The sequence below is a fragment of the Sinocyclocheilus rhinocerous genome, unplaced genomic scaffold, assembly GCF_001515625.1.
Source record: "Sinocyclocheilus rhinocerous isolate Xijiao unplaced genomic scaffold, SAMN03320098_v1.1 scaffold200, whole genome shotgun sequence".
Classification (NCBI taxonomy): Eukaryota; Metazoa; Chordata; class Actinopteri; order Cypriniformes; family Cyprinidae; genus Sinocyclocheilus; species Sinocyclocheilus rhinocerous.
The window spans coordinates 3,040,569-3,058,817 of NW_015641014.1; the positions used below are offsets into that span (position 1 = coordinate 3,040,569).

An 18,249-nucleotide genomic window follows, 5' to 3' on the forward strand; every position below is an offset into this window, starting at 1 on the left:
CAACATGAATACAAAGAGTATATTTCTAAGAACTGTTTTCCTTTTTTTTTAACCATGGACAATCTTTTACATCACCGACCCAATTGTTGACTGCCTCTTGGTATCTTTTATTATGAAACTATATACAACAATGGGACCATGCACAAGCTGACAGTGCAAGGCCTTTAGTTTGAAAATTGTGTACACCAAGACAACATGCCTCCACTACCCCTACGCACTAACCTAGACCCTATCATTATACTGAACGCCTTACATAGCAGATGACTTGGTGACTGTTGGCTGTCAATAAGCCTCTCCATTCAGCTAACCTCCTCATGCTCGAATAACATCACAAAATTGCTACAAAATCTAGCAAGTTTCTATCAAGATTCCAGACACCAACTGAATAGTCACTTATTTAAAGGGGTCATATGACGTTGCTAAAAGAACATTATTTGGTGTATTTGGTGTAATGCAATGTGTTTATGCTGTTTAAGTTTAAAAAAACATTATTTTCCACATAATGTACATTATTGTTTCTCCTCTATGCCCCTCCTTTCTGAAAAGCGTCGATTTTTAAATTGAAATCGCATCATATGACCCCTTTAAGAAAGACAAATACGGTTTTGGTGAGAATTCAGACTTTGTTTGAGAAAGGTAATCAACATCCCATTTATCTCGGTTGTGAGCCAGGGATCTTAAGGAACCCCATAAATGTAGCGACAACTGCACCACAGGACTCATGCACTGTCTTTAAACTAGGGTTGAAGGGAGTGTTTTCGAGAAAAATGTGCTAACAAAGTTTGGGGACTATAACTTTCACATGATAATTTAGCACGATTTGCCATAGGAATGCAACTAATGCTTCCAGAGATCACACCATGGATATTTGCAGTTAAGTTATTGCAGTGTATTCCATTTCCAACCAAAACTGGGGTCATGTGTGTATTTAGGCATGGAAAAATTTAAATGTGCGAACATAAAATGCATAAGTCTCATGGTTAAGACATCATAATACAGAGTCATTTCACTACAAAACTATGCTGGAAAAACACCTCGAGATGTATCCAGGGGTTTAACTGGGTGAGATGATCTAGAAAGGTTATATATCATATTTTACAATAAATAAAAAATAAATAGTATTGCCAGTTCGTTTGCCAATCCATTCCATTTCCTGTTTGTTTTTATTATTTATTTATTTAAAATTAAATTTTAATTTTAAAATTATTTTATTATTATTATTTTATTTATTTTTTTATCCAGCAAGCTGAATATTATTCAGGCTAATAATTATTTCTATTGCCAATATTAAAATGCTATAATATTATTTCGTCTACATAAACTACAAAAAGACACTAAAACAAGACATTTCAAACGCTAAAATGTGAATTCAGGAATCACAATATAATAATGTACAATTAACTTTGTTACAAATTTTTATTATTTTTTTTAATTAACATTAATTGAAATGTAGATGATGGCTCTAAGAGAAAGAGGACAAAGAAAGAATCTAAACAGAAAAATATTTCATTTAATTTCTCTTCTTATTTATTTATTAATTTGCTTGTGTGTTTTGTGTCTATTTTAGGGTTCCCCACCCCCCAAAAAGCCCATTTAATCCCTGGTCGTATAATGCTTTATTTACAGTTATAGTTTATTTGATAGTTTATTTACGGCCACTAGTTACATTTCTTGGCAAATGTCTACTTTCATCCACAAAAGACAGTGACTAAGAGACAAAAACAAGACAATCACAGGCCACAAGGGACAGTAACTCGAGCAGGAAAAAATGCTCCAGGAGCTTCAACAAGGCCTGGTTATGTCTGCAGTGTATTAAAATCCCCTGTGAATACAGCCAGGTGATTGGAGGATGATGAACCCGGCTAATGCTGAGTGATGTGGATGAAGGTAAGATGCTGTGCACGGTGTCTAGAGGATCAAATGTGCACACACACTCATACAAATGTACTTTCACGTACACACTCAGTCAATGGGATTTAGACTGGAGTCCTCCCTCCCTCCTTCTCTACTCTAATCGCAGTGTTGTGGGTTTCTCGCTGTGGCTCTGTGGTTGTTTTCTCCTCCCTCTCAGGAAACTCTCTGTCTCTCTCTCTTTGCTGTGCATATAAGTAAGCAGTGGGTAGGCTTTTCAGCAGACAGAGAAAAACTATGCTAGAGTACTGTAGATGCAGAGAGGTATGTGTAGTGTATCGTCAGCCGTATGTGACTGAGGCAGCGGTGTGGGCTCTACAGGTGAGTGACCTCTAATTACTGTGACTCAATATTTTATATATACACACACTTCGCATGACCCTGTTGACATCAGCACACTCTGAAGCAAAGTGCATGACAAAAGTAGGCACATTCCGTCTTCTTATAGCATTTCTAAAATTGTTGTCTGTGTTGTTCTGAGTTAAGCATACTCTGTAATTCAGTGTTTTCTTTCCTGCACATACTTTGTATCCAGACGTCAGTGAAGGTTTTGAATGACTGTAGACACATACTTTGAGTTAACTTAAGCAATATGATTTTTTGGCTATTAACAAACATTAACTATGACTTTTGCCTCAATAAACTCATAATTGGCTGCTTATTAATAGTAAGGTAGTTGATAAGTTTAGGTATTGGGTAGGAATAGGGATGTAGAACATGGTCATGCAGAATATGTGCTCTATAAGTGCTAATAATCAGCCAATATGTTACAAATAGGCATGCTAATAAGCAACTAGTTAATAGTGAGAATTGGTCCCTATACAGTACTAAAGTGTTACTGATTTTTTTTTTTTTTATCTTGTGTCTTGGAAACATAACAAAGCTAACAAAAACCAATGTTTGCCCTCTTTCAATAGTAGAGGCAAATATGTTTACATGGGGTTTCGAAGACCTTTACATATGGATGCACAATACTTGAGTACCAAATGCGTTATTAGCCGATATTAGAGGTTTTTAAATTTATCGGTATTGATATTGAATGTTTAATCATGCTCATTTTCTCTGCTTTTACATTTGTCATCATTTAATGCTTAATTAATGTAAATATCTCAAAACACTACATTTAAAATCACTGTAAAACACAATCTTTACAAATCTCAAAATGTCAATTTTTTATACTGTACATTATTCCTAAATTGAAAACAGTATAAACCGTACATTTTAATATAGTACAAATACATTTAATACAAAATAAATGAAGGAATTTGTAAAGTTAGATATAAATGTAATACAATTTTTAAATAAAATTAGAATAGAGCCGTATAGAGCTGTTATCGGTTATCTGTCAAAATGTGAAAATAATTATCAGTCAGAATTTTAATATTAATGCATACTATATCACTAATAGTGTAAAGGGGATTTTCAACAGTGTTGTGACTATTTTGAATGGGAAAGTTGTAGGGTAAGACCTCTCCGCAAAGAAAATCAAATGAAAGAAAACCTAATTAGCTCATTCCAAATATATGTGTTCCTCAAAGGGTTTAATTTAAAGTTTACTGTCAGGAAATGTGCCGTGGCACCACCGAGGTCTTTGAACAGTGGCTCTGTAAATATTTTGAAGTGAGTTAATCAGAGTGAAGGGTTTACAGATGAGATTACGCACTTCCGGATAAAGAGCTTCTCTTGGGTGACGGCCAGTGATGCTGGAGAAACTGACAGCCTCTAACGTCAACGTTTCCCAGGAGCCCATGATCACTGTGAAGACCACTTGTGGTATATGGTAAAAACGCAGTGTCATTATACCATTTCATTGTCAGCAGTACTCAAAGGCAGCTTTAGAAGATGCTTATTGTGTCAGCAGAGCCCAAAATACGATTCTTTGATCCTCAAGAGATCACTTATTATCCTGACTACCTAAGAGAAAACAATCCACCTCAAACCAAAACACGCTTTCAGATTAACCTGACGTAGATCTCTGTTTGGGTTCCACTGTGATTAAGATCATCTTTTTAAGGTTTTGTTTACCATTCGAGCATTAAACACAGCAATAAATAACCAAATTAGACCTCTTATCTGTGATCTTGGTGTGTGATCTTTGGATTCAAATGACTTTGAGGAAAGATCAAATGGAAAATATCCGTAATGACAATGAAAGCTACGGATGTCAAAGAATGTCATCTTGTTTCATTTGAGGCAAACAAATTATTAAATGGGAACACTTGCCTCACGTCATCCTTAGAGCCACAGATATAAAACCACACATCTTTTGAGGAGCCCTGAGGTTCCTTTATGGCGATTCAAGAAACCTCTCGGTCTCCTGTTGTAAATCTGGCTCAGTCATATTTATGTTTCCAATTTGGATCAAATTCACATTTGGATGGGGCTGAATGAAGTCGCATCGAAATCCAAGCATCAGGTCGACTCCATGCCTTTTGTGGTTTCTCTGAAAAGGTTTCTGTAAAAGCCACTCTCACTGAGCCACATGTATCTTAATTATTGCCAGAGAGGGCTGAGGGTTTGAGGAAGCTCAAAGATAAATAAATCTATCTGAAATACAGTTACAATCACTTCAATTCTCCAAGTGTTTTCATTGACGGCTAACCCTAAAGCTTCATGGAAAGTTTTATTCATTCCCCAACTTGAATTCCCTCGCATACTTAGGCATAATCACATGTGGGATCCTTCCTCTTCTACATATTTAACAACCTTTGTCACAAGCCACAGTATTATAAATAAAGCCTTTTATACATTATCAGTGTGTGAAGATATTCCATGCACAAATGCCATGAAGATCATCTGTGAAACTCGATGCAAAGCAGAGGTCTTATTACGCAGGAAGTGGTTTAATTCTTCCCCCTCATGGCATGGGCACGGCGCCAGTCCTAGGGGAAAAAGGAGCTACGGCGCTCTCAGCCAGGCTCTTTCCACTCAATAACACAACCACCACGGGGCTCCACAACTTGCCTTCATCCGCAACATTCCACGCCATACCTCATTTTTCAACCTCTGATTTAGCACATGACTGGCATTAATAACCTCCCAATACATGTGTTACTGCCATGCTTACTAGTGATTGGTTCCATGCCTTATTCTGAGAGAAACTGAGACTCTTGATTATCTGGTACTAAAGAACATCCTGTAACATTTTTAACGAACTTGGAGGCTATTACTTAAACCACAATTTTCAAAATTTTCCCAAGTCACAATGAAATAATGAAAGTCAGATGAGCGGTTTAGTATACTGTGCTATGCATACAGTAGTCCTAAAAGTTTTTGGACACTTGAGAGCATCTGACTTTATATATCTGCTAAAATTCACCTTGACACCAGTGTTAGTTGTGAGAAAAGCTAAGAGTATTTGTTTGCAGATGCCAGTTGGTTATATCTAATGCAATGAAATTCATACCCTTTATCTTTGTCTTGTCTTTTAATGCTCTAGCATGCAGATAGGGCATCTGGCGAGGGCAGCTATGATTATGGCTATGTGGGTGCCACACTGGTGAGAGTATGTGGCTGGATTTGGCCATTACCCTTGTGGTTAACTGCTGGTTTGACTGATGACTGCAACCCCCAAAGTAACGTTTGACTCATAATCAAACCAAGCTGAAGCACAAAATGTTATGTTTATGCTTGACCTTTCCCTACTTTGCACAGTTAACTTGGCTTAAGACTTTGGACAAATGGCTTCACGTCCATCTTAAAGATGAACACCTAAGCCATTTTAGACATTATCTACTGTGCCAGTACCAAAAATGCTTGTATTTCTTGACTGTCTATACTGTATATGTTCATTTAGTTGCAAAGGTTTGCAAGCTAATTTTACTTTACAATCAGTCGTAATTGCTTTTTTCTTTGCTAAGAATAGATATTCAATGTTTGCACCACTGAACTTAGTATAAACTTAAAATTAGCATGAACATGCATTTAAGACAGCATTTCAATTCAGTGCAGAACAATTCAGTGCATGTTATTCTTAAGAAACAACATTTGTCTGCATAAGATTTCCTTAATTAAACAACTCTGTCTCGGAAATGACTTTCATCTTGGTTGCACAGTCTACTGTTAACGAAATAGCTATTTAGGCATTGTTTTAACAAATTCACATTCAGGGTTGGCTCAGTTCTTATATATAAAGTTACTGGTATGAAATCCAATCCACTCTGGAATGAAATCCAATCCCATCCTATTTTGTTTTGATTAATTGAATATCCTGTTTGACTCTGAATTCACCACATGAATTAATTTGTTTACAAATGCCATTTCACATTAAGCTATCATTTAAGCTATCAAGTCGCATTGGATAAATCATGCTAAATGTAAATGTACCAGTTATTGTGCAAACACTGTATAACTCTGTGTGCTACTTACCTCACTTCTTTTTTTGTCCCTCACAGGATGATTGACAGTTGCCTGTGCTGAGTCACGTAGCAGAATGCCCGGTGTGCCCTGCGGGGCCTTGCAACACCACACTGTGCCCGTAGCCTGTGCCATCATCTGTTCCTGGCTGTTGATCCAGGTCCATTCTGCCATTTGCCAGAAACCTGCAAAGCTGCCTCTGGTGGGCCGCAAGCCTTTCCTGGCAGCCTGGAATGCTCCACTGGATATGTGTATGTTGAAGTACAATATCAACGTCAGCCTTGATCTTTTCCATATCAGTGGCAGTCCACGAGCCGTCCACACGGGCCAAAATGTCACCATCTTCTATGCCAACCGCCTGGGTTACTACCCTTTCTACAACGAGCAAGGGGTTCCCATCAATGGAGGCCTACCTCAGAACAGCAGCCTTGAAGCACATCTTCACAAAGCCCGAAAAGACATAGCACACTTCATCCCTTCGGAAGACTTCCGTGGCCTGGCTGTGATTGACTGGGAGTTCTGGCGGCCACAGTGGGATCGTAACTGGAACAAAAAGTACATTTACCGACAGCGTTCAAGCGAGCTGATTGCACAGGCTTACCTTAATGTGACCGAGAAACAGGTGCAAGAACTGGCACACTTGCGCTTCGAGAAGAGCGCCAAGGAGTTCATGCAGGGCACACTGAAGCTCGGTACACAAACTCGTCCGCACGGACTCTGGGGTTTTTATCTCTACCCTGACTGTCACAATTACAATGTACATGCACACGACTACAACGGCACATGCCCCCAACAGGAGAGCAAACGCAACGACCAGCTGTTTTGGTTGTGGAACAGCAGCACTGCCCTCTTCCCAGCCCTCGCTATACGCAAAGGCCACATGGACAGCATTCGCAACCTGCACTTCTCACAGAACAGGGTACTGGAGTCGCTGCGACTGGCCTCCCTTACCTCATTGCCCTATGAGCTGCCTACATATGTATACACACGCTTGGGGTATAGAGATGAGGCCATGGCGTTTCTGACCCAGGTAGGAGCATATATTCAATCAGAAATCTAAATATAATAAGATGTACTTTGGGGAATCATTCACAAGTCCTCAATACAGTTTTATCATACAGTCAAGAAGAATCTCTGTTTGAATCTTCTGATTGTTATATGTTCAAAAACAAATGGTGATAACATTTATATCATTTTCTAACATTTCTGGACAAATTTTAACATTTCTAAAGGGCCAATGTCCTGCAGAGCTTAGCTCCAAACAGCTCCATCACACTTCCCTGGAAGTTTCTAGTGCACCTGTAGACCTTGATTAGCTGGTTCAGGTGTGTGGTTGGAGCTAAACTCTGCGGGACAGTGGTCCTCCAGGAAAAGGTTTGGACACCCTTGCTCTAAACCAGTGGTCTCAAACTCAATTCCTGGAGGGCCACAGCTCTGCACAGCTTAGCTCCAACCCTAATCAAACACACCTGATCCAGCTAATCAAGGTCTTCAGGATTACTAGAAACTTCCAAGCAGGTGTGAGTTGGAGCTGGTTGGAGCTAAACTCTGCAGAGCTGTGGCCCTGAGTTTGAGACCTCTGCTCTAAACACAAAAACTGTGAGTCTGAAATCAAGAGCTCCCTCTTGTGGTCTAACAGAACAAACACTTATACAGTAATAATTTCAGTTAAACTATTAATATTTTAGGAAATTTTCATTGCAATGATGTTATATACGTATATACATTAATTTCTTTATTCATTTTCATTTCACAGAAAGACTTGATACATACAATAGGAGAAAGCGCTGCTTTGGGTGCTGCAGGATTTGTCATTTGGGGGGATCTTAACCTCACTTCTTCAAGGGTGAGATTTTTAACACCATTTGATATACCTGAAATATCTCAAAACATCTGTTCGCGGGTACCTTCTTCTACAATGACATTTGTCTCATTAGTCAAGACTGCTGTGCTTATTAGTTTAAAAAAATGCTTCAAGGACAAAATTCCTCGACAAGGGATTTTCAAGCTTTTCAAGAAAACCTTTCTTCTGGAGACCCACTGTCCTTTGGAGTTTAGCTCCAAATCTAATCAAACACACCTAAAAATTGCAGGCAGGTTTGTTGGAATAATAGTAAAATATACAGCTAATTTTTAAAGGTGATCCATTGTAATTTATTTATTTATTCACTTTTTAATGCCATGCCAGCATCAAGGATATTTTCATGGCGATCTCAGAATAAATTACACAAGGTATACAATTAACAAAAAGTTCTAAAAGACATTTCAGATATACACTAGACAAAAATTCTAAAATACATTCAGGTGATACATTTTGTTGATCCATTGTAAAGCAGTGGTTCTAAACCTTTTGACTTAAAAGTCGACAGATAATTTAGATCAGATAATTCAGACATTAAATCAGATAATTTAGACATTTATGCTGTTATTATGACAAAGCTGCTTGTTTCCAAACTTTTTGATTAAAAGAAACTGGGATCATTGATATAATACATTAAACACAATTCATTTTGTGATTCTAGAAGTTACAAGAACCATATGTTTTTCAATAAAAACCCACTGGTTGAGAATCACTGTCTTAATGGGACCACCTTATTTTGGGGTCTGTGTCATCAAAAAGTTTGAAAAACCCTGTTCTAGATATTTTCTGTAGCAGCGACACTTTAACACATGCAAAAGGTCACCAGATACAATGATTGCAATGCAATGTGACATTTACATTGATTTCTGGCTCAATACAGAATGCATTAATAAACTTGCCAGCAAACTTTGCACTAAGTTTCCTGTAGTTTAATGCCACCGTTTTAACTTACTGTAACTTCCTCTGTCCCCTCAGCACAACTGTTCCAAAGTAAAGGCATTTCTGAACCATAGACTGGGTCAGTACATCACTAACGTTACCCGGGCAGCAGAAATCTGTAGCGACTTACTGTGCCAGTCCAATGGGCGATGTGTCCGTAGAGACCCACAGGCACCACACTACCTGCACCTGAGCCGCGGCAGCTATCGGATTCTGTCCAATCGAAACGGCACCTTCACCGTGACCGGACAGCCATCTAAGAATGAGTGGCAGATGCTGGCCGACAAGTTCCGCTGTCACTGTTATCAGGGGTATGAAGGAGAGCGCTGTGATAGCATAGAGCCGGAGGAGACAGAGGAGGACAACATGATCAAAGAGGATGTGGAGGAGGGAAAGAAGAAACCAGAGGTTGACAAAGACATACAGGATAGTGCTGTGCCTTTACAAAACGCGCTCATCCTGACTGTTCTACTCCTCTTGTTGAACTTTAGTTCTATTTAGAGGTGAAGTGTGTATTTTCTGCACCACTAACATCATCAGGGGGCTGTTTCATAAAACAAGTTTACCAAACAAGCCATGCTTATTTCAGTTAGTCTGACTTATTTTGAACCAAATCAACTGACAATTAGGCCATGTCCACACGTACACGGGTATTTTTATAAACTGAGTTTTTCCTTCTTCCGTTTTAAAAAAAATCTCCGTCCACATGAAAACGCAAACGCGAGCTATGAAGCACTGTCAAGAGCATGCCAAACCAACAGGTGGCGATATAATCTCAACCGTAAAGCCATGTTGGCCAATCAGAAGCCTGAAAAAGTTTCCAGTAGGCGGAGATAACAGCAAAGGCTCCGACGTCACAAGCCAAAAACTCCGGTTTCGATGTCTACACGATAACACTGCAACCGGAGTTTTTGAAAATCTTCACCCTGGCAGGCGTTTTCAAAAATGTTCGGTTTCAGTGAACTGGTGCTGCGTTTGCGTGTGGATGAATGGCCAAACCGCGTAGAAAAAGCTGCGGTTTTAAAAATAACCACGTTCGTGTGGACAGGGCCTTAGTCAGACTAACTGAAATAAACCTGGCTTATTTGGTAAACTTGTTATATGAAACAGGCCTCAGGTGGAACTGCAAAAACAACAATTAATGTTCCCAAACAGGTTTCCCAAACACTCCCCCCATTGGCTGAATAAACAGATAGCCCCGCCCAAACTCACACATTCACTGTTGGCATGTTCAGCTGGTCAGATTCACAAACAGAGAAATGTTTTTAAAATGCTACAAAGCCAAAGTTTACACTAGTGGTCAACCAAAATAAAGATTTTTAGACAGGCAACGCCGGTAGCTTAGAGAGCAAGGTGGTCAATGGCTGATAAATATATATGAGAATTTGATTTAAAGATACCAAATAACTCATGCTGCAATTAATTTTATCACGGTTGACAACTAAATTTAGCAACCTACAGATAGCTAAATTACAGTTGTATTTTCTCCTATCTCAGATTAGAAAAATGACACACTTCACCGTTAATGAAAAGCGGCTAAAGAGCCACTTTGATGGCACATCATGACTCAGTCAGGTTTTAATATTTGTGATTTTGCAATACTGAAAAATGATAGATGTTACAATGGTGCTGTATGCTAATGTAGATGAGATGCAAGCCTTGTTTGCACAAACTTCAGTCTGAATATATTTTTTTAATAACTGTTCTAGATGAATGCTTGATGATTGTTAACTTGTCACTGTTTTCTGACAGGAAAGGTTAAATCTATGCAGTCTGTTTTTAAAAAGCACTGACACCAAGATGCTTCCCGTGATGTATATTAGCAAGCTTATCACTTACAACAATACTTGCTATCAGAGCACTTCAAAGTCAGGGAGCGCTGGGTATGCAAAACTTACCTAAATGAGGTAAGATCCACATATTATATAAACATGTCATGCTTTATAATCTAAACTGACCAAATGTTAAATTTTTCAAAATTGCTACATACTAAATAGCTAAACTTAAAATTATATATCAATTCATCCTTATTTGAAGTGAATTGTGCTAGCTAGTGGGTCAAAATAATCCTTAGCCTAATGGTTAAACTCATAATAAAATAATAAAATAAAATGTGCCTCAATTTATAATATTCTCAAAAAAGGGAAAACAGATAGTATACACAAAATCATGTTAAGATGTTACTGTTCTCATTTTATTAAAAGTTGTATAAAACACAATACAAATGCCAACATGACAAGTTTGCCATTATACCATTACATAGGGTGATCATACGTGCCATTTTCCCAGGACGCGTCCTGGCCAGGATTTCTATATTGCCTAAAATATCTAGGTTTTGGCTTTGTTTGCGTGTGCAGACATTACATGAAACAATTAATCTTTATATCTTTCATCATATTTTTAAGCTTTTATCAATATTGCACACTAGAATAAATCATTGTACTCATCATATTAATGATGAGAAAATTCAGTGGACACAACCAGAGTTGAAGCTAGTTGAATTTCATTAAAGTACAAAGTCTCATTTTATTGTTTTTGTCCCCCAAATTCCTGAAATGTGTGTTAAACCAAAGATTATGAAGATGTAGCCTATGTTTACACATGTAAGTCTGCATTTGCTAAACCACAGTATGCTGTGGTGCGTGAAAACTCATTATGATTGTACGTTAAACTGTGTCTTTTTTTGCTCTTGTTTGAATGAGGCCAGAATGATCGATACTGAAAACAAAGAAAGGTATTATGCCTCAACATCTTTCAGTACTTTGAATACTTTTAATTAGCAAAATCTGCAAACTGTAATAGAGGTCTACAGATTGTCTTACATGTCCAGTTTCAGGTTGAAGGATAATCGGACCATGTTTTATCACTATTTTCTGACCCGTTTTGACTCAGTATGTAGTTTTCTAAAATGCTGCATTTTGTTGCATGTAGACCGTAGTTCGTATGAGACACTATTATCAGAGCCTTCGTTATTGGTCAGTGTCTTATTTTTTATTTTATTTTACCTCAGTGCTAAAGTTCTCCAAAATATATTTCCACAGAGTTATTTTTTATTAATCTCAAAATCAGTCATTTATGCAATGTGTAATTCATTACTTGATTTTTTTTTTTACATTAAGCAATACCATTTATCAAATACTCGATGAAGACAAATGTTGCTTGAGTCTTGATGCACTGCAAATAAAGGATTGTAACCTGGTCTTGATTCTCATTGTCAAAATCTTGGAATGCATTACAGAAAACAACTACGCAAATCCTTTGTATCTACCCAGATTTCGTCAACAATTTGTTATACAATTTGATCTGATGTTCAACTAAGCCACCTGTATATCAATTTCCAAACAAAGTCTGCTTACATTTTAATCCCTTTATCAAACATGACATTTATGTAAACATTCACAGTGCACGGAGTAAAATGTATGTGATTTAATAAATTGTAGAGCCTCCCCCCTTTGGGTCATCATCTGATCACATTATACCCAACTTCTGTTGAGCTTCAACTGGAAGATGGCATTACATTTTCCTGCAAAATGTCTTGATAACCTTGGGGATTCGTTCTACCATTGATGATAGCAAGCTGTTCAGGCCCCAATGCCCCCTCGACCATATTTTACATTACAGTTGGGGCTGAGGTTTTGACACGAATCAAAAATACAGGTACAGGTAAATACAAAAAGTTCAAATATTTAAAAAAAAAAAAAAAATTCTAAACCAAACACAATCTTCTACTGTCTGTACTGTCTGAACTCAAACATAATTTGCTTTTACCAGATTGAATAAGATAATGATCCACACATAAAAGTGAGATTTTGATATTTCTTGCATTCCAAAAGTACAAAATGATTGTACGAAATGAAACAACAACAACAACAAACTTTTGGTGTATCATTAAATATAAAGTTGATTTAGGCCTAGGTGACCTGATGTTTAGGAAATGGTTTTTAAAAGTAACCAGAGAGCATACTGATCATTTCTAACTACACTAATGCTTTTCCAGTTACATACAACAAGCACAGTCTTGCGTTTTTAAACATTGACCTCTGCTAATATTTAACAGGAACCTGAGCAAGCTACATTTGATTCTTGCTACAGGAGAAACCTGTATTGACTCGGTAAGATACTCATTATTTCTAAATTTCAAACTAACTAAGAATATGCATTTTAATTATAAATACATCTCTTAGCTCCATATATTTCTGATGAATTATAAGAACGCTCTAGCCAAACCACCATACAAGAATGTTTTAAAAATGCATACCATTTGTCACGTTGTTCTAGCAAAGATAATGTGAATACTTCAGGGTTTATTTCTGCAATGCTGTATTTTATTGTGCCAAAACAATCTTATAAGATACTGCTGCACAAATGTTTTACTTATTTTAAAACATTATTATAATTTTTAATCTCAAACAGTGTACGCAGATGGGAGACCAAAGGAAACAACGGTTACCATTTTACACCTTTCTCTTCATTACATTCGGGCATCTTATCACATCACTGTCTCCTCCACCAACAGAAGTTCCTCTCTTCCATAGGCCTTTTGTGCTGTTATGGAATGCTCCTATTTCTAAATGCCAACAACTGAAGGTCCCTCTAGATTTATCGCTGTTCCAGGCGGTCACCACACCTGCCAGGGAACGCAATCAATCCCTGACCCTGTTCTACAAAAATCGAATTGGCCTTTACCCCTATGTAGACCTCCACTCCTTGAAAGAGTATAATGGTGGCATCCCGCAGAGGGGCAACCTGTTTGCTAGTTTGGATAAAGCTAAGGAAGAGTTTACCCAGTACATTCTGGACTCAACCACTGGTCTCGCTGTCATGGATTGGGAAGAGTGGCTTCCAATGTTTGATCGGAATGTGGACGACAAGGAGATCTTCAAAGAACTGTCCGTCAACTATACCCTCCAGCAGAATTCTTCCCTTGACCTGCAACAGGCATTCAGCGATGCCAGCCTACAATTCCAGCATGAAGCCAGACGTTTCATGGAAGAAACTCTGAAAATGGGAATCGATCTTCGACCTCTGCATCTGTGGGGCTACTACTTGTTCCCAGACTGCTATAACTATGACTTTGAGGAGTCAAACTATACAGGTACTTGCTCAGAGCACACAAAACAGTTGAACAACGAGCTGCTCTGGCTGTGGGAGGTTAGCACTGCCCTTTACCCATCAGCATATCTGCCAGTTTCTGTGAGTGGAAGCAGGAGCGCTGCACTGTTTGTTCGTCACCAGGTGCAAGAGGCAATAAGAGTGGCAGCCCTGCCAAAACGGCACCACACTGCACCAGTCTACGTCTACCTACGGCCTCTCTTAAGAGACCAAAAGGAGCTTTACATGAATGAGGTATAGTATGGAGACTACTGGCTGTTATTGACCATGGCAGGTACAACCAAAACATGGAAAGCATAGTCTAGGCCAGGAGTATGTAAACTTGCTCTTGGAGGGTCAACATCTTGAAGTTCAGCTTCAAATTTTATAGTAAGTCTGAAGACCTTAGGCTCGTTTGAGATGAGCAAAATCTGCAAAGAACCGATCATGGGTGATCACCGCAAGATGCATGCCAATTAGAAATGTGTCAGAGGGCAGTCTGCTTTGCTGTGATGTCATGCCGACATATGCCAAAACTCTCTCGCAACAGCGAGCTGGCCATGCAGTTACGTTGACCAAAAGCACGATGGGAAACGACTTGCTGACGACACAGCTTAATGCTCATTGGTTCAAACAACCATGATGTTGCATTCTCTTCTAAAATGTTTGCTTTTTATATCTGATATCATGTGATTGAGTTTAAATTATACGTGAATATTCCCAAACACTATGACAGTGTGATCTCTGTGTGAGATATGTGATTGTTGTCATATTTCTAAAAAAATTCTAAAATACATGTTTGTATTAAAGTAAAAATGTATGATAAATACATCTTTCAAATGGAATTAATTAGCAAGTTGTTTGTTTGTCCATCATATTTATTTTCATATAAAAACAACAGAATTGTAATTATATCATATAGCTATAATGCAATATCAGCCTTTGATCTCATAGGTATCAGTTCTGCTACGAGAGGTCAGAACTGTCCGCCTTGACTGCACTTATTTCACTCCTCGCCTCACTGCAGCCGTCTACTCTTGCTTACATCTCAAACAAGCCTCTTGATTAACCGGTTCATGTGTGTTTAATTGGGGTTGGAGCTAAACTCTGAAGGACAGTTAACTTCCAGGAGCAAAATTGGACACATCTGGTCTAGGCCAGTCATTCCCAACCACATTCCTGGAGCCCCCACAACACATTTTTAATGTCTCCTTAATCAAGCACACCTGATTCAACTCATCAGCTCATTAGTTGAGACTCGAGACAGGGGTGTCAAACTGACTTCCTGGAGGGCCACAGCCCTGCAGAATTCATGCTAGCGCTAGATTCTATTTGTACTCAAAAGTTGGAAATTCTGAGATCCTAGTAGGAACTTTTAATTGGAACACCCTCCCAAGTCTGAGTTCTGACTAGGAATCTCAGAGGAATCACAACAATTCCAACTCCAGAATATATTATGGCTGCTCAGTGCATCAACAGAAGAGAAACCGTAGTAGCACTTATGTTTGTCTGTGTCTCAAACTCAGTAGTTCACACAGTACTATCCAAACTCTATTTGTGGACATGATACTATGGCGTTATCTGTGCAAAGTACCACTTTTTATGTGTTTTTAATCGACTGGTGTAGTTAACAATGGATGCATCCATCTTGGTTTTCTGACTTCTCTACTGGAACATGGTCCACTTGGGTGTGACGTCATTCCCAGCTCCGACTTCTGACGTAAATCGAACGCAGCATTAGCTTCAATCTTAATTAAACCAGCTAATAAAGTCCTTCAGGGTTACTTGAAAACTACAAGAATTTGTGTTGGAGCAGGGTTTAAAACTAAACTTTGTAGAACTGTGGCCCTCCAGGAGCTGAGTATGAAACTCCTGCTTCAATGCTTGAAATGGGTGTCAGACAAAGGATACATGCAGATTGCACAGTGTTGAGGGTACTCTAGGAAACCACAGGTCTAGGCCATATAGGTTTCTTGCAGTAATATGCTGTCTGTTTTTATATAGATCGATTTGGTAAGCAGTATCGGTGAGAGTGCAGCCCTGGGAGCTTCCGGGGCTGTGCTATGGGGGGCTAGTGCTGATTACAAAGACAAGGTAATTTCTTTTTTTTCTTAAAGCAATATTTAAATTTTTTTTACATATTATTCATGTATCTAATATAAAACAAAAGATAATGATCTGTAGAATATCATTGCTGCTATTTTCCTGAGACTGGTGACGTTGAGCTCCATAATGCTCTCACATCTCAATCAATTATGCACAAATTCAAGTATGATAGGTCATAATGCTTTGTGCCAGGTTTTAAACCAATGACAACTGACAGGGGTGTAACAGCACACACAAATGGTGGTTCGGTACATACCTCTGTTTTGAAGTCACAGTTCTGTCTATGGCTGTGATGGTGAGCGTGACAACCGCACCGCCATTTGTTTCTCCAGCAAAATGGATATATACTGTAAATTAACAACTGGTCACAAAATCCATAATATGCAATGTTTTTGATATCAAACAACATGTTTATAGTACACAAAAACAGGTGAAATGTGAGAGCTCATGGAATCGTCAGCAAATAAAGATTTTAGTTTTGGACTACACATAAATATATAATATGGCTTCAGAAGACTTTGAATATAGTGCAAGTTGTATGGACCACTATTACTGTGCTCTGTTGTATTTCTAAAGCTTAATAGACCCAACTTGAACCATAGTAGAAAGAAAATCATGTTTTTGGAATGACATGACATAAGCATGACAAAATTACAGTAATTTTAATGCTTCTCTTTCCTTTCAGACCTCATGTGAAGCCTTGTCTGCATACCTATCTGATACTTTAAACCCCTACATTGCCAATGTCACCTCTGCGGCCCAGCTCTGTAGCAAAAGTCTCTGTCAAGGCAATGGACGCTGTGTCCGCAAAAACTACAACTCAGACGATTACCTTCACATTAGTTCAGAAAGCCACCAAATCATTAGGAAAGATGGGAAATATGTGGTCACGGGGACCCCCTCTCCAAGTGATCTCACTTACTGGAAAAACAAATTCACTTGTCAGTGCTATGAAGACAGGAAGTGCACAGCTACAATACCCGCTTTCTAACAGAAAATGTTGTAGAACAAGTAGACAAATTTATTGTATTTAGAGAGGGTAATTCATTTACATTACTTCACTAAAAAGTGAGTTAATTTTTACACTAATGATATACTGAATACAGAGCACATGAAATTGTCTGCAGTCTAATAAAATGTCACATAAAATTTATAATTATGTCACAAACTGTCAAACACAACCCATCCTTATTTGAATTAACTTCTGTTGTATTAAAAATTAGGCATTTTGATACCGAAACAAACACATGCATGTTGGAGTCATTATGATGCAAAGGTAAAAAGAAAAGAAAAAAAAGAGTAATATTTAGGAATCAGGGGCGTTTTAAATTGATCAAACTTTCTTTCCTTGGCACATTTTAGTCTGCCTGGGGTTTGACATGAAAAGCTTCTTCTGAATGTTATCCTGCTGACTACACATAAACATATATAATGTAATGCAAGTACAGTATGGAGACAGCCCTTCAGGGAGAATTTTAACCAAGAGGTTGCAGATTTAAACCACTAGGAGTCGTTGTCTCTGCATTACATACACACTTGATCTGAACTACAGTAGACCTTCTACTATAACAGTGCAAATACTGAATCTGCAAGCTAAGATGCCCTATACTAGCTCATATCATTATGAACATTACAATGTACTCAACTATCCCACACAATGTCGTATTTTTCAAAACGTTTTGTTTGCGGACGTTTTGTTTGTCGTACACAGACGATCTCTCCTCAATATAGTAATCAAGGATGCAATATAATCTTTCCAATCAATATCAATAAATATCATACAAACATTTATAATCGAATGGAGAGCCCCATTCCATCTAAAATCTACTTACCTTGTCGATACACGTAACACTTATCCTGAAAAACTCCAATAATTTTTTTTTTTTTTTACCGACATTTTATCTAATTTTGAGTTTATTTTCAACTGTGGCGTTTACCACACGCAGGTTTGATGACGCACTTGAGTAAAAACGAAAGCTGATTGG

General features: G+C 38.2%; 2 protein-coding genes across 4 annotated transcripts; both read left to right on the plus strand.

Moving 5' to 3' along the window:
- Window positions 1-2,087: 2,087 nt before the first annotated feature.
- On the plus strand, window positions 2,088-9,665 carry LOC107753633 (hyaluronidase-4-like). Of its 2 annotated transcripts, XM_016569844.1 has the most exons (5): window positions 2,088-2,232; window positions 5,351-5,486; window positions 6,306-7,297; window positions 8,024-8,113; window positions 9,104-9,665. In XM_016569844.1, exons 3-5 carry the CDS (start codon window positions 6,344-6,346, stop codon window positions 9,566-9,568), a joined length of 1,509 nt encoding a protein of 502 aa, XP_016425330.1. In that variant the 5' UTR covers window positions 2,088-2,232; window positions 5,351-5,486; window positions 6,306-6,343; the 3' UTR covers window positions 9,569-9,665. The 2 variants fall into 2 exon arrangements, with proteins under 2 accessions (XP_016425330.1, XP_016425329.1); XM_016569843.1 differs by lacking the exon at window positions 5,351-5,486.
- Window positions 9,666-13,121: 3,456 nt separating this feature from the next.
- On the plus strand, window positions 13,122-17,512 carry spam1 (sperm adhesion molecule 1). 2 transcript variants are annotated; one of them, XM_016569925.1, is made up of 4 exons: window positions 13,122-13,179; window positions 13,481-14,413; window positions 16,163-16,252; window positions 16,950-17,512. In XM_016569925.1, exons 2-4 carry the CDS (start codon window positions 13,490-13,492, stop codon window positions 17,253-17,255), a joined length of 1,320 nt encoding a protein of 439 aa, XP_016425411.1. In that variant the 5' UTR covers window positions 13,122-13,179; window positions 13,481-13,489; the 3' UTR covers window positions 17,256-17,512. The 2 variants fall into 2 exon arrangements, with proteins under 2 accessions (XP_016425411.1, XP_016425412.1); XM_016569926.1 differs by having other exon boundaries at window positions 13,148-13,179; window positions 13,490-14,413.
- Window positions 17,513-18,249: the final 737 nt, after the last annotated feature.

What these genes read in the sequence shown, in the direction of transcription:
- LOC107753633 (XM_016569844.1), top strand. Translation starts at nt 6,344, where the DNA reads ATGCCCGGTGTGCCCTGCGGGGCCTTGCAACACCACACTGTGCCCGTA. An exon ending in CCATGGCGTTTCTGACCCAG is followed by an intron (nt 7,298 to 8,023) that starts GTAGGAGCATAT and finishes TTCATTTCACAG; the next exon opens with AAAGACTTGATACATACAAT. An exon ending in TTAACCTCACTTCTTCAAGG is followed by an intron (nt 8,114 to 9,103) that starts GTGAGATTTTTA and finishes CTGTCCCCTCAG; the next exon opens with CACAACTGTTCCAAAGTAAA.
- spam1 (XM_016569925.1), top strand. Translation starts at nt 13,490, where the DNA reads ATGGGAGACCAAAGGAAACAACGGTTACCATTTTACACCTTTCTCTTC. An exon ending in AGGAGCTTTACATGAATGAG is followed by an intron (nt 14,414 to 16,162) that starts GTATAGTATGGA and finishes GTTTTTATATAG; the next exon opens with ATCGATTTGGTAAGCAGTAT. An exon ending in GTGCTGATTACAAAGACAAG is followed by an intron (nt 16,253 to 16,949) that starts GTAATTTCTTTT and finishes CTTTCCTTTCAG; the next exon opens with ACCTCATGTGAAGCCTTGTC.